Source organism: Trichosurus vulpecula, chromosome 8 (genome assembly GCF_011100635.1).
Source record: "Trichosurus vulpecula isolate mTriVul1 chromosome 8, mTriVul1.pri, whole genome shotgun sequence".
Classification (NCBI taxonomy): domain Eukaryota; kingdom Metazoa; phylum Chordata; class Mammalia; order Diprotodontia; family Phalangeridae; genus Trichosurus; species Trichosurus vulpecula.
The window spans coordinates 180,466,057-180,489,069 of NC_050580.1; the positions used below are offsets into that span (position 1 = coordinate 180,466,057).

Sequence of the window (23,013 nt, forward strand, 5' to 3'; positions counted from 1 at the left end):
ATGATTTTTTCTAGCTCTATAAAATAATTTTTTGGTAGTTTAATTGGTATGGCACTGAACAAGTAAGTTAATTTAAGTAAGATTGTCACTTTTATTATATTAGCTCAGACCAACTAGGAGCAATTGATTTTTTTCCAATTATTTAGATCTGACTTTATTTGTGTGAAGTGTTTTGTAACTGTGTTCATATACTTCCTGGGTTTGTTTTGGCAGGTAGACTCCCAAATATTTTATAATGTCTATAGCAATTTTAAAAAGAATTTCTCTTTTTTCCCTTTTTAAAAAATTATATAAATTTATTTTTTATTTTTAGTTTATAACACTCAGTTTCACAAGTTTTGGGGTTCCAAATTTTCTCTCCCTTCCTCTCCTCCCCCTCCCCCCTAAGACTGCATGTAATCCAATGTAGGTTCTACATATACCTTCACATTGAACTTATTTACATAATAGTCCAGTTGTAAGGAAGAATTATAACCAGTGGAATGAATCATGAGAAAGAAGAAACAAGACCAAAAAAGAAGAAAAAAGAGAGTAAATAGTTTGCCTCAATCTGCATTCAGGCTCCATAATTCTTTCTCTGGATATGCATAGCTTTTTCCATCATGAATCTTTTGGGGCTGTCTTTGAACCTTGCATTGATGAGAGGAGTCAAGTCTATCAAAGTTAGTCCTCACAGATACCGTGCATCTGTAATCGTGTATAATGATCTCCTGGTTCTGCTCTCCTCACTCAGCATCAGTTCATACAAGTCTTTCCAGGTTATAATGAAGTCTGTCTGCTCCTCACTTCTTATAGCACAATAGTATTCCATCATATTCTTATACCACAGTTTGTTTAGCCATTCCCAAATTGATGGGCATCCCCTTGATTTCCAATTCTTTGCCCCCACAAAAAGAGCTGCTGTAAATATTTTTGTACATACTGGTTCACTTCCCACTTGTGTGATCTCTTTCGGATACAGCCCTAGAAGTGGTATTGCTTGGTCAAAGGGTATGCACATTTTTGTAGCCCTTTGGGCATGGTTCCAAATTGCTCTCCAGAATTGGCTGGATCAGTTCACAACTCCACCAACAATGTAACAATGTTCTAATTTTCCCACATCCTCTCCAGCATTTGTGATTTTCTGTTTTGTCATGTTAGCCAATCTGACAGGAGAGATGTGGTATCTGAGAGTGGTTTTGATTTGCATTTCTCTAATCAATAGCAATTTAGAGCATTTTTTCATATGACCATAGATATCTTTAATTTCTTCCTCTGAAAACTGCCAGTTCATATCCTTTGACCATTTCTAAATTAGGTAATGACTTGTATTTAATGTAATCAAAATTATCCATTTTGCATTTTGTAATACTCTCTACCTCTTGTTGGGCCATGAATTCTTCTCTTTCCCATAAATCTAACAGGTAAACTATTCCTTGTCCTCCAAAGTTGCTTATAATATCAGTCTTTATTTCTAAATCATGAACCCATTTAGACTTTATTTTGATATATGGTGTAAGATATTGATCTATGCCCAGTATCTGCCATACTATTTTCCAGTTTTCCTAGCAGTTTTTGTGAAATAGTGAATTCTTAATGCAGAAGCTGGATTCTTTGGGTTTATCAAAGAGTGGATTGCTACAGTCATTGACTACTGTGCCTTGTATACCTAACCTGTTCCACTGATCCACTACTCTGTTTCTTAGCCAGTACCAAGTAGTTTTGATGACTGCTGGTTTATAATATAGTTTAATATCTGGTATGACTAGGCCACCTTCCCTAGCATTTCATCAATTCCCTTGATATTCTGGACCTTTTGTTCTTCCAGATGAATTTAGTTATTGTTTTATCCAGTCTTGTAAAATATTTTTTGGTAGTTTGATTGGTATGGCACTGAATAAGTAAATTAATTTAGGTAAAATTGTCATTTTTATAATATTAGCTCAGCTTAACCACGAGCAACTAACATATTCCTTTTATTTAGCTCTGACTTTATTTGTGTGAAAAGCGTTTTGCAATTGTGTTCATATAGGGGCTGGGTTTGTCTTAACAGGTAGACTCCCAAATATTTTATAGTGTCTACAGTAACTTTGAATGGAATTTCTCTTTCTATCTCTTGCTGTTGTGCTTTGTTAGTGATATATAGGAATGCCGAGGATTTATGTGGATTTATTTTATATCTTGCAAATTTGCTAAAGTTATTTATTATTTCAAGTATTTTTTACTTGATTCTCTAGAATTCTCTAAATATATCATCATATGATCTGCGAAGAATGATAACTTAGTTCCTTCTTTGCCTATCCTAATTCCTTCAATTTCTTTTTCTTCTCTTACTGCTAATGCTAACATTTCTAGTACCATAATAAAATCCTATTTTTGATGTCAAAAGCTTTTCATAACCTCCCCTTTCTCCTCACCCCTTTTGAGTCTTCTGATCCCTTATATCCCCTCACTCCAGGTACTCTGTGATCAAATTACATCTGCCATTCCACAGATGGGAAACTCTCTCTTAGATGTTCCTAAAGTAAGAATGGGGGAAGTGACATCTCTCCACCAAACCTTGGATTTCAGATTGCTTCCATTCAGTTGTAAGGGGACATTGCCAACAGGTCTGCTTTTTCTATTGGGTGTGTGTAGCCAGGCAAGAAGAGCAACTGAATGAAAATGTTTATCTCAAGATCATGGAGTCTTGAGGTCAAATTGAGAGACAAAGAGTTCTGTTCTGATCCAGAGCAAGAGAAATAGAGATCAGAAGACAATGATACCTCATGCCCAAAGGGAGGGCTCTTTCACTTGCTGTTGTCTGGTATATATCCTCCTGTGTATACTGTCTTTTCTGTTTTACTATAGACTTGGACAGATGGATTTCTTTATTAAGAAGAAACAAATAAACAAAAAAATCCCCCACTCCTCCCCTCAGTTACTGAAGAGATACCCCTAAAGTGAAGGACTGACCATGACAGGTCTCACCCTTTCTCTCAAATCTTCAAGAGCTCCCTATTGCCTTTACGATAAATGATGGTCTCATGCTTGGCATATATTGCCCTTCACTCCAGCTTACCTTTCCCTTGCATATTACTCCCCTTCTTATAATCAGATATCTATCCCAAATGACCTATTCTTTGATGCTTTTAGGCTATATTCTATCTCTCATCTCTCTTCCATAGCACAGAATATTCCTCATGCTGAGAATATATTACTTCCTCAGCTCCACCTCTTGGGATTACTAGATGTCTTTACATCATAAATATTGAGACCTTTCTTGATTCACTGTTGTCTTTCTTTGTATCCCCAACACTTATCATAGTGCCTGGCATATAGTGGACATGCTTATTGATTGAATGAATGCTTATTGACTGAATGACTGATTTACAGGTAGTGTCCTTCCCTCCAAATTTACTTTGCCTTTTGCTTTATTTAGCCTCCTCGGCTCAGGTTACAGCAAAGACCTGAATTTGGGAATCTGTAGGAAATTGATGCTGGGCATGTTGATACAAACAAGAGCATTATTATTATGAGGTGTAGCAAGCAGGCAAAAAAACCCTCAAACATATCCATAAAAAATTTTATGGCCACATAAATAGATAGAGGTTTGTACCCATGAATGAAAGACACTCAGCACTAAAGGGGAGGGAGACATTTTGGGGAGGAAACATACTCAAAGTTGAGGTTCAAGAGGTCAAATTACATAGCTTAGAAAAGGGCTTGGTGGAGGACAAGTAACTGGTGTCAGATATGGGAGGGGTCATTCCTAACCAGATCCAGATGTGGTGGAAAAGCTCTAATTGTCACTCATTGATCAAATTTCAGTGAGGCTTGAATAAAGAGTTTCTTTATTGGATGCAGAAAGTGGGAGGGGACATAGGTTAGCTATCTAAGGCAGCAGGAGAATGACTCAGAGACCAATGAAGCTGGTTGAGAGCTTTATTCAATCAGAAGCTTTGAGTATGAAGTGCCTGACTGCCTGACACAGGGTTAGTATACGTCAGGACAGTAGAAATGTACAACTCTACCAGTCTTTGCCCATATGCTTTATAGGCATTAGGTCCACTTAGTCTAATGATCCCATATTGCAGTGTTTTCATTATAACTATAACATCAAACTACATGAAGTTTACAAATTATCACACATATAATGGGTTTGATTGGAGGACACACAGTGGAAAGTGTCATCTTTCCCCAACCATTTTTTGTGTTTACTGATGTCCATGAGTCACCTCACTCCCATTATAAGCTTCTTTGGAAAGAATCTTTTCTTTTTTTCTTTGTGACTCCTAGGTTGCAAGCCTGAGGGCCCAGGCACCTAGAACATTGGTTGAAATGTAGCCAATACTTTGTAGATGCTTTGTGATTGAATTATTGACACATTTAGACATTATGGTAGAGACCAGGAAAAAGAATCTGACAACTTCACCTAGATGCACATACACTACAGCAGTAAACTTAAAAGTTCCATACCCATAAATTCTGCATTGAATTCTGGATAGTTTGGACTCATGCCAGAGGAGAATTCATTGAAGGCTTTGCAAGCAGAGTTTTTACCTCTATTGCAGAACAAGAACAGTCTTTCCTTGTTTGCCTTTGTCTCTGGAGACATGCCTACATCTTCTCTGTCTTGAAAAATCCCTCACTCAATCCTTCCATCACTGCTATTGTCCTATTTTTCTTCTGCCCTTTGTAGCTAAACTCCTTGAAAAAAAGCAAAATAGGTGCTTCCACTTTCTCTCCTCTTACTCTCCTCTTAACCCCTTACAATCTGGCTTTCAATCTTATCATTCCACCCTAAATAACTCTCTCCAAAGTTACTAATGATCTCTAGCTGCCAAATCCAATGGACTTTTTAAAATCCTCATTCTCCTTGACTTCTCTGTAGTCTTGACACTGTTGATCACTCTCCTCCTTGATAGTTTCTTCTCTCTAGGTTTTTTGGGATACCACTCTCTCCTGGATTTCCTCCTATCTATTTGACCACTCCTCTGTCTCCTTTGCTGGATTCCCCTTCAGATCATACCCTCAAAGCATAGATGTTCCTCATGGTTCTGTCCTGGGTCTTCTTTTCTTTTCCCTCTATACTACTTCCCTTGATGATCTCCTCCGCTCCCATGGAATTAATTACCATCTTTGGGCTAATGATTTTCAGATCTACCTTTCTTGCCCCAATATCTCTACAGACCTCTAATCTTGCATCTCCAGCTGCTTTCCAGACATCTCAAACTGGATTCCAGTAAACATCTTAAACTCCACATATCCAAAACAGAACTTGTTATTCCCCTCCCCCCCAAACCCTTCCCTTCCATCCTCACATTCCCTCTCATTTTCTCAGTCCCTCAGGCTTGCAGTCTAGGATTCATCCTGGATTCCCCCTTATCTTTTATCCTACATAGTCAAGCTGTTGCCAAAGTTTGTTTGTTTCACCTTCACAACATCCCTTGAATGTGCCCCCTTTTCTCCTCTGACATGCTAGTGCAGACTTTCATTACTGCATGCTATAATTATTACAATACCCTCTTGGTGGGTCTTCCTGTCTCCAGTCTATGCCAATCCACCTTCCATTCAACCACTAAAGTTATTTTCCTAAAATGCAGGTCTGATTGTGTCACCCCACTCCTGACTCTCACCCTGCACTCAATACTCCAATAATTTCCTAATGCCTCCAGGAGAAAATACGAAAGACTATGTTTGACATTCAAAGTCCTTTATAGCCAGCCTTTCCTATGAGAAATCTCTCCTACTTATCTTCTTATACCGTAATCCTTGACAAGTTCTGCTGATCCAGTGACATTGATCTCTTGGCTTTCTCATGAACAAGACAGTCTATTTCTTGCATCCATGCATTTTCTCTGGCTGTCTCTTATGCCTGGAATGCTTTTCCTCCTCTGCTGCAATTACTGATGTCCCTGACTTCCTTCAAGTTGTAACTAAAATCCCACATTCTACAAGAAACCTTCTTTAGCTCCTCTTAATTCCAGTACTCTCCTTCTTTTTAATTATTTCCTATTTATCCTGTATATAGTTTACTTTGTATATATTTATTTTCATGTTGTCTTCTCCCATTATATTATAAGTTCTTTGATGGCAGAGACTGTCTTTTGCCTCTTTTTAGCATCCCTACAGTAGCCTGGCACATAGTAGACACTTAGTAAATATTTACTGAATGACTGAATTAACAGTGAAACTGGTAAAAAAAATGTTTGGATATGTTTGTGTATGTAAAGGGGACAGGAACTTTGCTTCAGTGGCAGAAATACAAGGCAAAGACTTCTAGCTCCAGTTTGTCTCCTTTTGTGTTTTGAAGTTATTCCTTGAGGCTTATTAAAGCTTCAACATTATTTATTTATATATCTCTGGAAAAAGCTGACAGACAGGATAATAATAGGTACTTAAAATAAATCAGGATTTTTAGAGCCATAATTAAGAATTCCCGAATCCTGGGGAACTTCCTTTGGGGGAGTGGAATGCAACAGACAATCCGCCCAGCTAAAGCCACGTTGGGAGAGGGCCAGCCCTTCCTGGAGAGCCAATATCCTTAATATTTTGTGCGTAATGGAACCCTTTGGTAGTCTGGCAAAGTTATGGATCCTTCCTTAGAAAAAATGTTTTTAAGTAATTAAAGGAAATGTTAAATTTCAGCTGAAGATGAGTGCAAATGAAGATGTGATTTTTTTCCTTCCAAGTTCAGGCTCTGCAAAGACTATTCGTGTAGTTTAAGAATCCTCACTCCAGAGTGTCCTTAGAATATTTGGTATAACACAACACACCAGGCAGGCTCTTTACCTCTGAAGGTAGACAAAGCTAAAGGGAGACCCTAGCTCTCCTAAGGGAGAGAAGGCAGCCCCACCAAGAGAGAGGTGGCAGTCCCCTAAGGGAGACAGCTGATTAAGGGAGTCCACTTAAGGGAGATGGGTCCTTAAGGGAGATGCCCACTAAGGGAGATGCCCCTTAAGGAAGACACACTGCAATTAAGGAAGACACCCACTAACCAGGAGAGGCTAGGGATTTTTATAGGGCAAAACCTGCCATGGGCAGGGAGCACCCTGAGCCTCATCATCTGTATCAAAATTGTGTCTCCCTTATATACCTAACACTGAAAAACATTTTTCACCATTTTAACCAAAGACAGGAGCAAGTAAGGGAAACTGAAAAGCAATTTGGCAGAAATTAGGCTTAAACTAACAACTCATACCACATTATACAATATATTGTAAATGGATATGTGACCTTAATATTGTGGAACTGCAGTTGACTGAAGCTACCCTTGTCCCAGTTTTTGAACCAATGAAATGCCCAATTTCAGTTTCCCCCCTTTTTAAAAAATCAAATGGGGAGTTTTTCCCTAGCTGATTTATGTGTTCTACTTTATCAAACACTGGGCTATCAAGTCTTACTGTTTCTGAATCTCCCTTGTGTAGTCTGTTCCATTGATCAATTATCTTTCTATTCTTAACCAACACCAAACAGTTTTGTTGACTTCTACTTTATGATACAGTTTGAGACCTGGAACTGTTATTTCCCTTTCATCCCTACTTCTTTTTTATAATTTCTCTTGCTATTATAGATATTTTATTTTTTTCAAATGAGTTTTGTTATTATTATATCAAGTTCTACAAAGCATCCCTTTATTTATATAATTTGTATAGTATAAATAGTGTAAATTAACTTTGACCATATTGTCATTTTTACTGTATTGGCACAATCTAGACAATGGACACTGAATATGATTACAGTTATTTACATTCTTCATTTCTTAAAGGATCACTTTGTAATTCAATCTATGTGAGTCTTTTATGTGTTTTGTAAGGTTAATTCCCAGATATTTTATGCATTTTGTAGTAATTTGGAAGAGGATTTTCTTTCCTATTATTGCTTCTTGTGTTTTGTTATTATTATGTAGAAATGTTGATTTTTGAGGATTTATTTTGTAGTCTACAACTTTGCTGAAGCTATTAATTGTCACAATTAGTATTTTTACTGATTCCCTGGGGTTTTCCAAGCAAACTATCATATCATCAATGAACAGGGATAGTTTTAGCATCCCCTTACCTATTAATTTATTTATTCCTTTCTCTCATCTTATTGGTATTGCTAGAATTTCCAGAATTATATCAAATAAGAGTGGAGAGACCAGGCTGTCTTGCATTGCTCCTGTTATTATTAGAAAATGTTATAGTGTATCCCCATTGCTACAATGCTTGCTTTTGGTTTTAGATAGATGCTTTTTGTGATATTAAAAAAGCTCTCTCTGTACCTATACCTTTTAGGGTTTTTAGCATAGAAATGTGTTGCACTTTGTCAAAAAAAAATTTGTATCTATTGAGATAATCAGGTGGTTTTAGATGTTTTGGTTTTTAATAGAATTAATTATGTTGATTGTTTTCCTATTGTTGGACCATAATTGCATGTCTGGTATAAATCCTACTTGATCATAATAAATCATTTCTTGGATAAATCTTTGTAGCCTGTTTGATAAGATTTTGTTAAATTTTTGAGTTCATTAATGATATTGGCCTATAGCTTTCTTTCTGTGTTTACTTTCCCTGGGTTAGATATTAGAACTATATTTGTCCCATAAAAGCGTTCTAGTAGGGTTCTTTCTTTTTTAGTTTTTGAAAATAGTTTGTGAAGCATGGATACTAACTGTTGTTTTAAAATTTCATAGAATTCTCCTATAACTCTATCAGAACCAGGATTTATTTCCTTTGGTTCTTTACAGTTAGATCTTCTTTTTCTGAGATCAGGTTATTTGAGAACTTAATGTGGCCTTCTGATAGTTTAGCTATTTTATATTTTTTAAGGCATACTATTTCTTTTGTGTTCTCAGTTTTTGATAGCATGTAACTAGGTATAGTATGTGCTGATTATTCTTTTTAATTTTTCTGGTTTTGCTGTGATTTCATCTTGTTCATTTGCTGTTTTAGTGATTTGATTTTTTGCTCTTTTCTTTTTAGTCAGATTAGCTAAGGGTTTATAATTTTATTATTCTTTTCAAAGAGCCAGTTTTTAGTTTTATTTATCATTTCTATGGAGTTTTTCAGTTTAACTATTTCCTCTCTGATTTTTAATATCTCTTTTGTGCTTATTTTAAGTTTATTTGTTGATTTTCTAATTCAAAAATGTACATTCAGTTTATCAATTTTTTTCCTTTTTCTATTTTGTTAATGTATGTTTGTAAGGATGTGCTTTTCCTTCTGAAGACTATTTAGCTGCATCCTAGAAATTGTATATTGTTTCATCATTATAATTTTCTTTTACATAGTTATTAATTATTTTATGATTTATTCTTTCACCAACTCATTAAGATTTCATTTTTAAGTCTGTATTTGAGCCTGTGTCATTTATTTGTGGTCCCTAAAACAATTTCTATTCTTATTGCATATGGTCTGGGAGGGATGTATTAATTTTCTGCCTTTTTACATTTGTTTTCACTATCTCTGTGCCCTAGCATATGGTCAAGTTTTGTAAAAATCCCATGTAGTATAAAGAAACATGTATATTCTTTTCCTCTCCTATTTAGAAGATTCTATGAGTCTTTTAATTCTAGTTTCTCCAGAAATTTGTTCAGATCCATATTTTCTTTTTGTTCATCTTTCTGTTAGACTTATTCAAAACTGTCTCCTGTCACTATTGTGTTACAGTCTATCTCTTCTTGAAGCTCAGGTAATGTTTCCTTTATGAATTAGGATGTTAAGGCTTTTGGAGTATATAAACTTATTACTGATATTGGTTTATTGTCTATGGTTCCTTTAAGCATAATATACTTCCTTCTTTATCCATTTTTATTCTTTGAATGTTTGTTTTTGCTTTGTCTGATAGATACCATTATAGCAGCACTTACTTTGGATTCATTTGGTGTATGGTAAATTTTTTTCCCATTGCCTCAATTTTATTTCACGTATGTTTTTCAAATGTGTTTCTTATAAGCAACACATTATAGGGTTTTTTTCTTTATCCAATCTGTTACCATTTTTCATTTTATTGGATTGTTTAACCATTCTCATTAAAGTTATCAGTTAGGTTTATGTTTTCCTCTACCCCTCAACCTCTATAATTTTTTTTCAGATCATAACCCACCCCCCTTCTGCTGTAAATACAACATCATGTTCCTTCAGTTTCTTTAATCTTTTTTTTTGAGGTGGGCCTGGTTTCCATGGCCTCTCTTCCTCTTCCCCCAATTCCCTTCTGTTTGTTTGTTTTTCCTTTAGGGTTTTGCTATTAGTTCCTCTCTGTTGCTTTTATCCGTATGTATTTCTATGTATTATGTATTATATGTATTTCTTCCCCCTCTTTTTCCCCTCTCATTCAGGTAGATTCCCCCTTCCTCTCCTCTCTTTCAACTTGTCCTGTTCATAGTTTTTATTTCATTTTTTGTGTCTCTTTCAAAAAAGGATTTCTTTCACTCTCTTCATTGTCCATCTTCTTTTTCTCATTCTCTGACTCATGATGCCTATAATCATCTAGTCTCTCACTTTTCTCTGTATTCTCATGTATCTAAAGCATCCACAGTATCCATTCTAGTTTTTGCCCTCTAGGAATTTTCTGCCATTGCCTTATAGGGCTTGCTCCATGGATTCTCCTTTTCTATTGGACCTCACTCTGAGAGCAATGCCTATTACTGTAGGCATCAGAGAAGATATTGCTCCATGGTAGGGAGCCAACAATCCAACCCCCTTCCCCGACAGATCTATATCCTCTTTTGTTGACTTTTTTATTTATTTGCTTGAAATCTCTCCTTGTTCATGCTCTCCCACTCCTCCAGGGACCAGTTGTCACCAGAGATTCCAACTTCCCCCACTCACAGGACAAACAGACTTTTCAGGCATCAGATCCCCCATACCTCATTTACTGTAAGATTCTTATCTCTTTTCACCTGTAGAAGCATTCATCAATGGAACCAAAGTAAAGTTTCCTTCCTTTCCTTCTCTTTTCAATCTTTTCCCCTGCCTCTTTACTCATTCCCCTGTAGGCTCTTCCCATTCTGAAACTGAAGAGGCCAGCCTCCCCTCATTGCTAGCGCTTGATTTGACCCTGGTGTATCTCTCATTCCTCTCTATGCCCTGTTCCCCTCACCTTCTTTCATTTCCTTCCCATGCTGCGATGTAGTCTCACAAAAGATGCACTCACCTGCAGGCAGGTTCTATCCATAATGCCTCCATCAACCTCTTCACAGTTACCTCTACCAGATTTATGCATTCACTCTTGTCTCATTGTGTACCTTTAGGAAGAAGTCTCTTACTGGTCTTCCTGTTGTCTCTCTGTTGCTCTCTGTAACTTTTTCACTCTTGTATTTCAGTTTTTTGAGGTATTTGAGAAGCAAATAATTTTTTCAGTTATGGTTTTCTTTCTAAAAATATTTCAAACTCTTCTTATTGAATGCCCATCTTTTGTCTTGTATGGTTAAGCTCAGATTTATAGGCTTGATCACCCAGGGATGCATCAAGTGCTCTTCAGACCTCATTATTCCATTCCTTCCTCCTTCTTTTAGTGGGTCTTGCATTATTTTAATGTCATTTCCTTTGTATTTGAAGGTCTTTTTCATAATAGGTTGTGGAACAAGTTGCTTCTGGATTGATTTGTTAAATGTTTTTTATTTAATTTATTTAATATTTTTAGTTTTCAGCACTGATTTTCACAAGACTTTGAATTACAAATTTTCTCTCCATTTCTACCCTCCCCCCCCCCACTCCAAGATGGCATATATTCTGGTTGCCTCATTCCCCAGTCAGCCCTCCCTTCTGTCACCCCACTGCCCCCCATCCCCTTTTCCCTTACTTTCTTGTAGGGCAAGGTAAAAGCCCCATTGCCTGTATATCTTATTTCCTAGTTGCGTGCAAAAACTTTTTTTTGAACATCTTCTTTTAAAACTTTGAGTTCCAAATTCTCTCCCCTTTCCCCTCCCCACCCACCCTCTCTAAGAAGGCAAGCAATTCAACATAGGCCACATGTGTATCATTATGTAAAAAACTTCCAAAATACTCATGTTGTGAAAGACTAACTATATTTTGCTCCTTCCTGAGTTCAGTTTTGTACATGTTGGGTTGAAGATGTCTGTGAGATATCCAGTTTACAATGTCTAATAAGCAGTTGGAGATTCAAGACTGGAGGTCAGAAGAAGTTAGGACTGGACAAATAGATATGAGAATCATCTACATAGAGATGATAATTGAATCCATGGGAGTTGATGAGATCACCAAGTAAAATAGTATAGAGGGAGAAGAGTCGTGGGTGTCCCCCAGGACAGAGCCTTGTGGGACACCCACAATTAGAGGGCATCATCTAGATGAAAATATAACAAAGGAGACAAAAGGGTGGTCAGATAAATAGAGGAGAACCAGGAGAGAGGAGTGTCACAAAAATCCAAAAAGAGAATAAAAAGGAGAAAAGAGTAAGTGGCAGTGTCAAAGGCTGCAGAGAGGTCAAGAAGGATGAAGATTCAGTATGATGAAGTTGGAAGCCAGACTACAGAGAATTTAGAAGAGAGTGAGAGGAAAGCAAGTGCAGGAACCAATTACAGATGGTGTCCATAAGAGTTCAATCATCAGAGAGAGGAAAATGACATAGTAGCTAGTAGCAATGGAAGAATCTGAGTGAAGTTTTTTTGAGGATAGGTGTGCTGAATGAGTTTTAGACTCCTATTTTATTCCATTAAATCAGTATTATTCACTTTAGTGCTATTCCATAGGGGTAATGATTATTTCTCTTAGACTTATCTAATAACATATGCTTAGTTTGATCAACTAATATTAATACATGTATATCTTATAATTAGATAGGATTAGATAGATATATCTTATATTTAGGGATAATTAGATGAGGTTAGACTGATTCTCATATTAGGCCCCAAAACTTTACATTACAAGGCATAAGTTCACTTGCTTGTCTTAAAGTTCACTTGCCTCACCACAGAATGCTGACTAGAGGACTTTCATCCACCCTTTTGGTCTGATAAGTGAGTGATCAAGGCTTGTGTAAGTGGGATGACCTCTTGACCTCCACCCGCTTTTGCCTAATTATCATGACCATCTCTGCAGGCAAAGATGACCCAATGATACAGAAAGTCCTCCAACTTATTTTTGTACATTTGGATCACCCTCTATCACCCAACACAAGGAGACACCCATCCTATGACCACTTAGTCAGCAGAGATGACCCTTGCCTTGTCCATCCTGTGACCACCTACGTAGATGTGTTATTTTCAGTCCTTTTAGAGAATCAAGGTATGGGTCTGGAGAATCAAGGTATAGGTCTATTAACCAAGGAGATTCTGTATTTTACTTTGCATCTTCTGTATCATCTGGGTATAAAGCACTATTAAAACTAAGGCTCTGGAGACAGAGGGCATCTCAGATCTTGAGGAAGATCTGAGGTACCATTCATTGGTAGGCGTCTGGTCCCTTTAATAAATGGTTATTGGCTTGAAACTCTGCTTCAGTGCCTTTTACTGTTTATTGGACAATTTTTAGACCTCACATGGGGGAGACACAGCATGCTCATAGGCAGTAGGGACGCAGTCAATAGACAGGAAAAGACTGAAGATGGGCAAGAGAGTGAGGATAATATAGGGGGAAATATGCTGGAGAAGACAGGATGGAATGAGATCACCCAGACACGTAGAGATTTGCTTTGGCAAGGACAAAGGCCACCTCTTCATGCAAGTTAGAGGTGAAGGAGGAGATGTCATAGAAGGTATCTAAGGGATATGAAATGAAGAGTAGGAGGGAAGAGAGAAGACATAGCAAATGGCCTTAATTTTCTCAGTGAGATAATTTTATAATATTTTTCTTTTATGGTTCTGGTGAGGGAAGAAAATGACAAAATCTCAGGATTCACAAGGACTTCATAAGTTATTTTGTCCAAATTGTATCTGACCATGACAACATCCCCATCCAACAGTCATCAAACCTTTGCTAATGAAGGAGAGCCCACTACCTCCTGACAAAAGTCCATTTCACTTTTGGATAGTACGAATTGTTTGGAAGTTTTTCCTGACACCACATCTAAATCTGTTATTCTGCAATTTCCAGTCATTACTCCTATTTCTGTCTGCTGGGGTCAAGCATAATGTCTAATCCTCTTTTGCCACATAATAACCTGTCTCTTGGGGAGAACAGAAGAACCAAAGACCTTTAGAGAGCTGCAGGAGGCATTGGTAGCAGATTAGGAGTAGGAAGGAAGAAGACATCATGCTTCATTAGGAAACTATAAGTTCTCAAGTGCCAGAAGAAGGCCAGATGGTAAATAACATACCCCAGTTAATACCCCTCCCTCCCTCCACAGCTGAAGTTTCAGCAAAGGAAGGGTTTTAAATCCTACTTCTCATTCCAGTGAAAGTTACACCACGAAATACACATGAGATACATATGTAATACATATGAGAATGTGATGCTGGAGACAGAGAATGACAACCAGCCTGGTAGCTAGTCAGCCTCACAATGAACCACAGAGCACAAGGAACTGGCTAAGTTGGCGATGATGGAACAATTGGATAAAGGAACGTGGATTATGTAGGTTAGAGCAGCGGAAGATGAGGGGGCACTTGATAATTCACCTTCAAGTCAACGAAAGGATGCTGAACAAGAGATGATGACCACTCATTTCCATCACAGATAGGTCAAATTCAATTCAGTTAAACATTTATTAAGCACCTACCATGGGCACAGCAGTGCGCTCTGTACTGGGGATATAAAGACGAACTGACACAGATGTTGATATCAGGGAATTTATAATCAAATAGGGGATGAAGAAGAGAAGGCATGTACACAAATATGATAAAGAGAAGGTGGGGGGAAGGAGAGGAAGGAATGAGCCTCTATTAAGCATCTACTACATGTCAGGCACTGTGCTAAGTGCTTTACAAATATGTCGTTTGATCTCATTTTAATAAAAAGGGAGAATGTGATATGTGCAAAGCAAATGTTCACAAAAAGTACAATGAAAATTTTTAGTAGTGGGGGGTGGGGTAGCAAGGTTAGCTGGGGTTTCTTGGAGCAGGTTGAACCTGAATTGAGGACAAGAATGATTTCAACAGGCAGAAATGGGGTACAGCAATCCTATTCCAGGCAAGAGGAATTGTGCAAGCAAAAGGAAGTTGATTAGATGCTATGTAGGAATAGGCTAAAGAATTAGAATTCCAGCTCCAGTTTGGTTGCAATGTAGAACATGTCGGGGGAGGGGGGAGGAGACAGCAGCATGAGTTAGGACTTTAAAGCATTTGATTGTGAAGGGTTTTGAATGTGAATGTAACACCTGTTTGACTGGCTCCAATATGAGGATGGGTCTGTGTTGAGGATCTCATAGGAAAAGTAGATGAGACCTTCATTAAGCAATTTGTAGTTTTGTTTCATTTTGCTAGCCAAGAAATCCAGAGTGTAATAGAGTTAAACTGAGAGAGATAAGGATGGTGCCAATCCTGCACTGGGGTGGAAGAGGTAGTATGAAGGTAGCTACTGGGGAAGGGGAATGAACCATTAATAGAACCAGTGGTCTGAGATGGGGCTTCTCTTCCCAGAGCTAATAAGATGAGCCAAAACTACAAACTCTGTAAAGCTTAGTGAAAATCAGAACAACTGTCCAAAAAAATCCTCAGCACAGCCCTAATAGCCCGGTGGAATGGGTGGGTGGGGTCCTTAAACACCTATTACACCGGGATCAAATGTTTATATTTTATTTGGGAGACAATGGAAAGCAGAGGTTTTGGAGAAGTGGAACTAGTGGGAACGGTACATTAAGGTTTCTTGGGCCTGAGTGTGAAGAACAGATTGGGGAAGGGAATGACTCAAGATAGGAGGTCCAGCTAAGAGGCTATTTCAATAGTCTATTTCAAAAGTCATGAGAGCCTAAACTGAGTGTTGCAGAGGAGTCCATAGTAATGGGTAGATGCAAGTGTTAATTTAGAAGTAGAACTGCCAGGCTTAATAACTGGAATAGGAGAATGAGGGAAAGTGAGGGAGAGGGAAGATGCAAAGATGCCTCCAAGGTTTTGAGCCTCCATTGCAAATGCCATAACAGAAATAAGGAAGTTAGAGTGGGGAGCTCAGGGTTGTGGCAAGGCAAATGGGAAGTTCACACTGGGGAATATTGGATTTAGAGTATTGCTGAGTATCCAGGTGAAGATGTCCTTTAGACTGAAGATATGGGACTGCAACCTGGAAAAGAGATCCAAGCTGGAATAGTGATTTAAGAATTAACAGAGGTAGCAACTGAAGGCTCAGGAGTGGTTGGGATCGCCCCCTCCCCCCCAAAAAAATGGTGACAGATGAGCAAAAGTCAGAACTTTGGAGGATACTCACAATTGAGAGAACTGATTCAATTTGATAGAGGGAGATTTAGGTTCAGCATAAGAAAGACTGTCCTGATAAAGGGTAGTCTGATCCAAAGGAAAGAAGGATTGTAATAGGTCTTAATTCTCTAGGATAGGAGAGAGCCCCATCTTCCTCCTTAGATGGGTTAAGGAAGAGTTTCAAGCTGGATAAATGCCCCTTCATAGTAAAATTGACAAGACAAAAGGGCAAATAAAAAACTTCACCCTCAAAATAAGTTTTACTCTGAGAAAATCTAAAAGATTTTTATGTAGAATTGATTCTATAAATCCCAGTTCTTATTCCTTGGAGGGGAGTACAGGGGTCAGGTCTTGAACTATGAAGAGTGTGTGGCTTTGGGCAAAAGATGCATTTAAAATCACAAAATCCTACAGCTAGAAAGGACCTTAGAAATCACCTAGTCAAACCCTGTCATTTTACAAATCTGGAAACTAAGGCATCGGGAGGTTAATCAACTTTCCTAATGTCACACAGCAGCAAGTGTTAGAGTCAGATTCACAACCGTGACTCTTGACTACCTGTCTCATGTTCTCTACCAGTCAGTGGTGGTGGATGAATTGTGACAATCCTGTCCCCTCCCAATCTACACAGATACAGAAACACACACACACACACACACACACACACACACACACACATACACACACACACACAAATGCACACACATACCCATGTACATATATACCCATGTACACACTCCATAGCATATAGCTGAGTGTGGACTATCACGCCAATGTCTGTGGACTATCACGCCAATGAACATGAAACAATCATAACTAATTATTGAGGATTGCTAATGAGTAAAGAAGAGATTCCTCTCTTGCTCCTCCAGGAGAAATAACACATTTAGGAAAAGAATGGATTAATGCTGAATGTGGGGAGTAGGATAGTACAAGAAAGGAAAATGGTCGGTATTTCAGTAAAATCTGGAAAAAAAAGATATAGGGCTTCCTGGTAACATTGGAAGAGAATTAAATAAGCTCAGACCAGGAGAAGAAACAGATTGGAAACAGAGAATAAAGATTTCTCAGAGAATCAGCACGAGAAGAATTCTGGAGACCAAGAGGTGATTGAATTCAGATAGCTAGACAGAGCAGTCCGGACAAAAGAATCTAAAACTTGTCTCCTAATCTGGACAAATAAAAATGGATGCATTGGCTTCTGCCATAATACATACATATATGCATATACATATACGTTCACATAATACACACATGCATATTTTGTATGCGTCATACACATATACTATATAACACATGTGCATATGTATATGCACATATAAAAACTTCCAGAGAGGTTATGGTTATTATTCTGGAGCATATGTGTATGTAAAAAAACAAATATGGATAGATATGTATACATATATGAATACATATAAATTATAAATATAATAGGTATATAATATGACAGTATAATATATTATGATTATAATGTTTTAGAAGTATAATATAGTATGTTTTCATATATGTGGAATTACTTATGTATATACATATATATACATACAAACACACACACATACACACACACACACACACATATATAGTCAATTACTTTGCAATTACATATATTCAGTCTGGACCCTAGGTGGGATGTGCTGTCTTTCTGACTTGATAACAGGAAGGACGGTGTGGGTAGGGGTATGGGTGACAGCAACGGCAAGAAGTCTGGCATGGTGCTCTTCTAAACAGGGAAGGCAGAAGAGGAAGAGGTTCAATGAGAAGGGAGAACAGCTCCCAAAGGGTTAACAAGGAGGCCCTGGTAGAAAATGGATGGGTGGGTAGGAGGTTGTGGGGAGAAGGCATACCGAGTGGGTTTGTGGTAGGTGCTAATGGGGGGAGGGGTTAGGAGTTGGGCAAAAGGTCAGTGTGAGACACACAACAGAAGATATCGAAGTTCTCCCTGGAATACTCGTCTCATTAATACATCCCAGCTTTGACCCTCTCTTCTTTTGATTCTTTCCGGTTAGGGACCTAGCCATGACTCTTGAGAGGATTCATCTGAAACTGTCCCTGTTGCTGCTGCTGCTGTCTTTGCTGTTGCAGCTGGGAGTTTGCCAGGTTGGTACCTGTAGTAGGGAGACCAGAGTGCAGAAGTTCTGGAGGCTTCATGTGGACAATCCAAAGAGCTTCATGCACGATGGGATGAGGCACTATTGCACAGCTATGATTCAGAGGCGCCAGATCTCAGATAGGGGCAAATGCAAACAGGAGAACACTTTCATCCATGCTGTGGCAGGAGCCATTTTGGACGTGTGCAAAGCCCCAAGAACGAAGCCCTGCCGTGTAAAGACAAAAACATGTCACGTGAGTGATCATTCCTTCAGACAGACCCTATGCATCCTCCAAGGGTTTGGTTATTTCCCCAGTTGTAAATATGTGGGCTTCCCCAAGTTCAAGAAGATCTCCTTGGCCTGTGCAGGCAACCCCAAGGTTCCTATATACTTAGATCCATAGCTTCACCCTGCAGGACCCTGCCTTGCGTATTCTGGACCCTGAGAATGGTCCTTGAGTACCCTTCTGATTCCCAGCTCCAGCTTCAGTTACTACTTAATAATAATAATCCCTTACTTTCCAAAGCACTTTCATGTGTATTATTTTACTAGAAACAAACTCACCACAACCTTGTGAGGTCAATAGCAGTAGCATTGTTTCTCTCTGTGTCTCTCTCTATCTGTCTCTCTCTCTGTCTTTCTGTCTCTGTCTCTCTATGTTTCTCTCTCTCTCTGTCTCACTCTCTCTCTTCTTTCTTTCCTTCTTTCCTTCTTTCCTTTCTTCCTCACCCCAGCTCACCACAAGAACAAGTAAGATCTTACCCTTGAGTCACTCAAGTAATATTTCCAAACTTTTCAAGACTACACTTGCCAGCACCCCCAGGTTCTCTGCCTGTTGGGTCCTTTCCAAGTATGGGACATGGGATAAATAAACATGGATGATCTCGAGCTACTGTGCCTACTCAGAATATCTGCATGTGTACATATGTGCCCCTGTGTGTGCGTACGGGTTTGTATGTGTGTTCTGCTCCACAAACTTGCCCACACATTTGTATCTAGGTGTCTCATTGGTAGTTCAAACTTTACATAAGCCAAAACAATGTTATTGTACTCACCTCCCACCCCTACCCAAATAATTTTTTCTGACTTGTCTGTTTCAATCAGTGGCACCCTCTTCAACCTGGTTGCTCACATTCAAAACATTGGAGTTATCTTTGACATCACTGCCAATGTGTTAGTTGCCAAGTCCCGGGGAGTCTATCAACATAACCTCTTTCACATTCTTCTTCTTCTTTCTATTCCTGACAGCGTATTCACATCTGACAATGTATGCAGTGTCCTGCTCTTGTAGTAACTGGCCTTTTTGCCTAGCAAGAACATATTTCATCATCTCTTCTCTGGGATCATTATTAGTTTTTTTAATTATTCAGAGTTTGATATCTTTTGAGCAAACTATAAATTAATTTTCCTTATTCAAAGATTTTATTTTATCCATCCTTTGCTCAAAATCTTTTGGCCCCTCAAACTATTTTGTTTGATATCTTATTACTTACTAAATGTAGTTTAAATAGGTAATATGTTGTGGAGTTTGGATTTAAGGTATATTAAGGCCTAAGTGAAACTAAACTCCTTGCCCTCTACCAACACGTCATCTACTTTCCATCCCATTTTCTGTGCCTAGAATGTCTCCCCCTTGCCTACACATTCTTTTAAGAACTATCACAAATGTCACATCTTCCCTAAAGCCTCCCCTTATCCCCCTAGTCAGAAATGTTCATTCCCTCTGGAGATCTAATGTAGCATTTGGGGGTGGAGGGAGCATTTCTTTAATGAATTATCATGTTCTGTTGTGTATAATAGTCATTTATATGTGTCTCCTTATTAAATTTTAGGCTCCATAAAGGCAGGAATTCTGTCTTATTTATTTTGTACATCTCATAGTGCAGCTCCCAGAATCCTGAACATCATAGGCCCTAAATAAGTGTCTTTAACAGATTTTTTAAAGTTTTTTATTTTATTTAATATTTTTAGTATTCAGCATTGATTTCCACAAGGTTTTGAATTACAAATTTTCTCCCCATTTCTACCCTCCCCCCCACTCAAAGATGGCATATGTTCTGATTTCCCTATACCCTAGTCAGCCCTCTCTTCTGTCACCCCACTCCCCCCATCCCCTTTTCCCTCACTTCCTTATAGGGCAAGATAAATTTCTATGCCCCATTGCCTGCATGTCTTGTTTCCCAGTTGCATGTAAAAACAACTCTTTTTTTGAACATCTGCTTTTAAAACTTTGAGTTCCAAATTCTCTACCCTCTCCCCTCCCCACCCACCCTCCCTAAGAAGGCAAGCAATTCAACATAGGCCACATGTGCATCATTATGCAAAACCCTTCCACAATACTCATGTTGTAAAAGACTAACTATATTTTGCTCCCTTCTATCCTGTCCCCCTTTATTCAATTTTCTCCCTTGACCTTGTCCCTTTTAGAAAGTGTTTCCTTTTGGCTACCTCCTCCCCCATTTGCCCTCCCCTCTATTGTCCCCCCTTTTTTATCTCCTTCCTCATTCTTTCCTGTGGGGTAAGATACCCATTTGAGTGTGTATGTTATTCCTTCCTCAAGTCAAAACCAATGGGAGCAAGATTCACTCATTCCCACTCACCTGCCCCCTCTTCCCTTCCAATGAACTGCTTTTTCTTGCCACAACCAAGGAATAATTGCACTCTGCAGGGGATTTGCTACCAACTTCTGACCTGCAAATAAAGCTATATTCTTGCATTTCAGCTACAGATGAAGCAGTTTAGGCTAGAGAATGCTAGCCTCTGGTTGCAAGTAGAGAAGTTAAGGAAGAAAGCTCACTGCCTATGGCAGCATGTGGGCCAGGAGCCCAAACCTTAGAGCAATCCATTAAATGCTCCCAATAAATTTACAGGCAACACAAATGAACTGGATGGCCTTTTACCTTAGGTGCAATTATCCCTGGAACCGCAAAAATAGGCTTTCATCTTGGAATTTTCTGATATCATAGTTAGTGATGTGTGTTCATTGCTGGGTTATGCTGATCCTGACGTCAATTGTGATCCTCTTAGTTGGTGTTGAATGTTTTCTTAGGGCACTACTACACATGTCTGAAGAGAGTAACAGCTGTTATTTGTACCACAGTTTCATTACAGAGACCTTTATGTGCAGGATAATGGATCTTGGATCTGTCTAGTTAGAAGGATACTCAGAGATATTACATAATGTAATCCCTTCATTTGACATGTGAAGAACCGGGGCCTAGAGAGGTTTAGCGATTTGCCCAAGTTCACATATATAGTGAAAATCAGAACATGAATCCAGGCCCTCTGACCCCATTAGAATCCATTCTTTCCAATTTACCACAGTCATAGAATCTTCATAACCCTGTGAAGTAGGAATTATGATTATAATCACCATTTTGCAAATGGGTGCACAGGACAATGCCAATCTCTAGATGTGATGCACAGAATTGTAACTAGACATCTTTTTGTTGTTGTTGTTCAGTGGTTCAGTTGTTCAGTGACTCTTTGTGACCATGTGGAAGAATTGGAAGCACACCAATACTGTCCATGGGTTTTTTGTTTTTTGTTTCTTAGCAAAAATACTGGAGTGCTTTGCCATTTCCTTCTTCAGTGAGTTAAGGCAAACAGAAGTTAAGTGACTTGCCCAGGGTCACACAGTCCATAGGTGTCTGGAGCCAGATTTGAATTCAGTTTTTTCTTACTCAACGCCCAACACTCTATGCACTAAGCCAGCTAGCTGCCCTGGAACATCTTTTACCTTGGGGCAAAAACATTTGAGTAGGAGGAGGGAATGAAAAAGGGGTCATGGTTCAAAGCTATTTAGGGGAATGTCTAATCAAAGGCTAAAACATAGTCATGGGTCACTAGCAGAGAGTCCAGAAGAAGATATAGGAGGAAATGATATGGAAAATAGGAGGGCTATGGAGACACTGTCTAACTACCTTGCTATCAAGTTTGTAGAAGGGACAGCTTAGTTTTCAAAAAGCCGAATCCTTGACTATCAGAGAATTGGGAGAGAAGAAAAGGGACCCTGGGAAAGGGAAATCTTAGCCATGGGACCATGAGAATTGTGACCCCATATAGTCAACAGAGAGCTGTGAGGTAGTTGCTGTCCAGGGCTGAAGTCTATACCTCCTTGACATTAGCACTCTAGAATAAAGTACCATTTGCTTTGTACTCATGGTGGCTCTGCTGCTGGTTGTGACTTGGGAAAAACAAGTTCCAGGTTGAATTTTGATAAATAAACTGCCTACCAATTGTGAGTTTGGGTAGAAGTGACAACATCCTTTGAGGGGATTATCCAACATATTATCTAACATATCACTAATACATGTACAGAGATGCTTTTACTTCCACTCCAAAGGAACCTCGCTTACTTATTTCACAAACTCAAACTACTAGGAGTTTTTTTTTGTGTTGGACTCATTAAGTCCACTACTCAATGAATACTCAATGAGCACTACTTATTGAGTACTCAATGAGCACTATTCATTGACTACTCAATGAGTACTACTCATTGAGACCTAACTCCAAATAACCTTCATGGAATGGAAGAGATGACTTTGGGAGTTGTGAGAGGGAAGAAAGGATGGAGTGCTGAGCCTATACTATGAGAAACCAGGGCTTATTTAGATGATCTGTACTGCCTGGGATCTTCAGGGAAATGGTGAAGTGGCATGAAGTAGAGTT

At 38.6% G+C, this 23,013-nt stretch overlaps 1 protein-coding gene across 1 annotated transcript; it reads left to right on the forward strand.

The window, feature by feature from the left end:
• The first annotated feature begins 14,460 nt into the window (after window positions 1–14,460).
• Window positions 14,461–18,869, forward strand: LOC118828004 (ribonuclease-like). Its single transcript, XM_036734367.1, has 2 exons — window positions 14,461–14,583; window positions 18,259–18,869. Exon 2 carries the CDS (start codon window positions 18,269–18,271, stop codon window positions 18,743–18,745), a length of 477 nt encoding a protein of 158 aa, XP_036590262.1. The 5' UTR covers window positions 14,461–14,583; window positions 18,259–18,268; the 3' UTR covers window positions 18,746–18,869.
• The last annotated feature ends 4,144 nt before the right edge of the window (window positions 18,870–23,013 follow it).

What these genes read in the sequence shown, in the direction of transcription:
- LOC118828004 (XM_036734367.1), top strand. Translation starts at nt 18,269, where the DNA reads ATGACTCTTGAGAGGATTCATCTGAAACTGTCCCTGTTGCTGCTGCTG.